The sequence below is a fragment of the Bison bison genome, unplaced genomic scaffold (genome assembly GCF_000754665.1).
Source record: "Bison bison bison isolate TAMUID 2011002044 unplaced genomic scaffold, Bison_UMD1.0 scf7180017864035, whole genome shotgun sequence".
NCBI lineage: Eukaryota > Metazoa > Chordata > Mammalia > Artiodactyla > Bovidae > Bison > Bison bison.
The window spans coordinates 18,454,111-18,456,713 of record NW_011494607.1 but is presented as its reverse complement, the minus strand read 5'-3'; the positions used below and the strand labels follow the sequence as shown (position 1 = coordinate 18,456,713).

The window sequence follows — 2,603 nt, the reverse complement described above, 5'->3', positions numbered from 1 at the left end:
GAGCTCCATGCCCATCTCCTTGAGACCTTCACTGGGGGAAATGAAATACAGGCAAATAAATATGCCCATTTATAAGCCATCATTTATCTTGCAAAAACACTGAAAATGAAACAATCACAGGTGTTTGAAAAGACAATATAAAGCATAGTTCCTAAAACCTTAACTACTAATTGCAATGCTAATTTGATGCTGAACCATCATTTTCTGGTAGTGAGAATTTAATTTTTTAAAATAAAAATTTGTCTAAGACCTAACCAGGAAAAAAAGCCCCAAACTTTTAAGGTGAATACAAAGTATTTTCCCTTTTAGCGCCCTTTTGTGCTGATTATTATTTAATATTTTAACTGATCACAGTTTAATGGTATTTATTTTCAGTAAAGTTACAAGTTTTTTTTTTTCCCCCCACTTAAACTTCTCAGTAGAGTCTTTTGTTAAGGGAGTCAACCGTTTTCCATCAAGATAAGGTCAAAAAAAAAAAAAAAAAAACGCACTTAAAACTGTTAACAAAGGGAGAGTAGGAAGGATTGAAAATAACATTGTTTTCCTATACTTCATTTGGCTTCTTTAGTAAAAGAGGGGGGAAAGCTGTCCAAGTCAAACTGGTATGTTCTGTAATAAATTACATACGAATAGGGTGTGGGACCTTATATATGATTTGATAAACAAATGAGCTAGTGAAGACAAAAGTCAGCCTAGAGTGGAGATATTCTCTGTAGGCATGTGGGTATTTTGTGTGCTAAGAATCATAGTCTATGCATACACCATTAAGTTCCCAGATTATTTTATGTTAAAAAAAAAAAAGCTATTAGAGGAACAAAGTTTAACTGCTGCTGTCAGCACAAATAATTCCTCATAATTAAGTTATTAAAACTGAAGGCAAACAACTGAGCGGTGGTGTCTGAAGATATATATTTCCCTTGTTCCTTTCAAGGTGCCACTTTCCTTCTGTTGGACAACTCTGAAAATATATTTAACCTCGGCATTTCCTCTGAGCTCTTTCACAATGGGCCCCGCCTGATAAAATGAAGCAATCAGTCACTCACTATCGATTTCGCTTTTTCTCCCCTCCACAACCTCCCCCAGAAACACTGCCTGAAAATGAAGTTTACTTTGTGGCTGGTCACCGAAACCAATGCTTCACTTTCATTTTTGTATTCCAAACAGGATTCTTGCCTTGGATAAAGCGGGTAGAACATGCCCATTTCCTGAAAGCAGAGAATTGTTTATTTTGTATGAAGACGATCGGGTTTGCTTTGGTAAAAGGAGCAAATAAACGTTATCCTAATGTAAGGAGATGGGATCTGAAGGTAACCAAAGTTCACAAACAGTAGGAATAAGGAGGGGCAACACAAGAGCATTAGAAATGGAGAGTGGCCAAAAGCTGGCTTCAACTCTCTCCCAGAAATCAAACCAAACCCAACCCGGCAATTTCAAAATTAACGGTGGGAGAAAGAAAAAACATGCTCGTGACTTTGTTCATGTAAACTTCAATTTTCCTGCAGTGCAAATTTATGTGGTTAAGTTTTGCCTACATCAAAGAACGTGTGTATTTTTCCCTCTTTCCTGATGGGGATCCACAATGAATAAACACAGCAGCATGTGCCAACACTGAGCATCAGGAGCTGCGTTTTGTATTTACTACGGTTTGGTGGAATTTTTTCTTTTTGGTAATTTATTTAGTTTTGCCAGGTATTTAACTCAGTGTTCGCCATCTCTCTCTTTCTCTTTCTCTCTCTCTCTCTCTCTCTCTCTCACACACACACACACACACACACACACACACACATACTCTGCTCACTCTCTCTAGGAGACACTCCACTCCATTGCCTGGGTACTAGTCTGTAAAGGTCAAAACATCATTACACCTGCTACCGTTTAAAGGATAGTCCAGTGCCTTAGTTGTTTTCCTTATTATTATTTTTTTTCTTTTTAAGGGACGGGGAAATAATAATTAAAAAGAAAATAACAATCAGAAGTTAGAGAGGGAACAAGGGGGTCGGGAAAGGGCCGCGGACCAAAGGGGAGGGGGAGCCCCGCGCTCTGCCCCTCCCCCTCCCGCTCGAGTTCACTGGACGGGTGTCTGCACCCCATGGTGTGGTGGCGTGTCCCTACTCCCCCCGTACACATCCTCGGCGCCCGGCAGAGTCCCTCCGGGAGGGGTCATCCTTTTCTCTTTCTGTCTCCTGTTACAAAACCAAACTCTCACCACCTCCTTCTCCAGCTGTAAGCTGTCCGCGAGGGAGGTGATCTCCTGGGCCGAGGGCTTGGGGCATTTGAGGAAATGGCTCTCCAGAGCCCCCTTGACGCTCACCTCGATGGAGGTCCGCTTTTTCCTCTTGCGCCCCTGCGCTGCGATCTTGTCTATGCTCGTGGGGCTGCCCGAGGACGAGTCCGCCTCCTCCAACCACTTGTTCAACAAAGGCTTCAGCTTGCACATGTTCTTGAAGCTCAGCTGCAGGGCCTCAAACCTGCAGATGGTGGTCTGCGAGAACACGTTGCCGTACAGGGTGCCCAGCGCCAGCCCCACGTCCGCTTGGGTAAATCCCAGTTTGATCCGCCGCTGCTTGAACTGCTTGGCGAACTGCTCCAGGTCGTCGGACGTC

General features: G+C 43.1%; 1 protein-coding gene across 1 annotated transcript in view; it reads right to left on the bottom strand.

Annotated features, from left to right (window-relative positions):
- Positions 1-2,065: 2,065 nt before the first annotated feature.
- POU3F2 (POU class 3 homeobox 2) overlaps positions 2,066-2,603 on the bottom strand; it is a 3,568-nt gene continuing 3,030 nt past the window's right edge. Inside the window, exon 4 of the mRNA XM_010834760.1 lies at positions 2,066-2,596. Coding sequence (XP_010833062.1) covers positions 2,066-2,596 — 531 coding nt within the window. The remainder of the gene's footprint in view (positions 2,597-2,603) is intronic.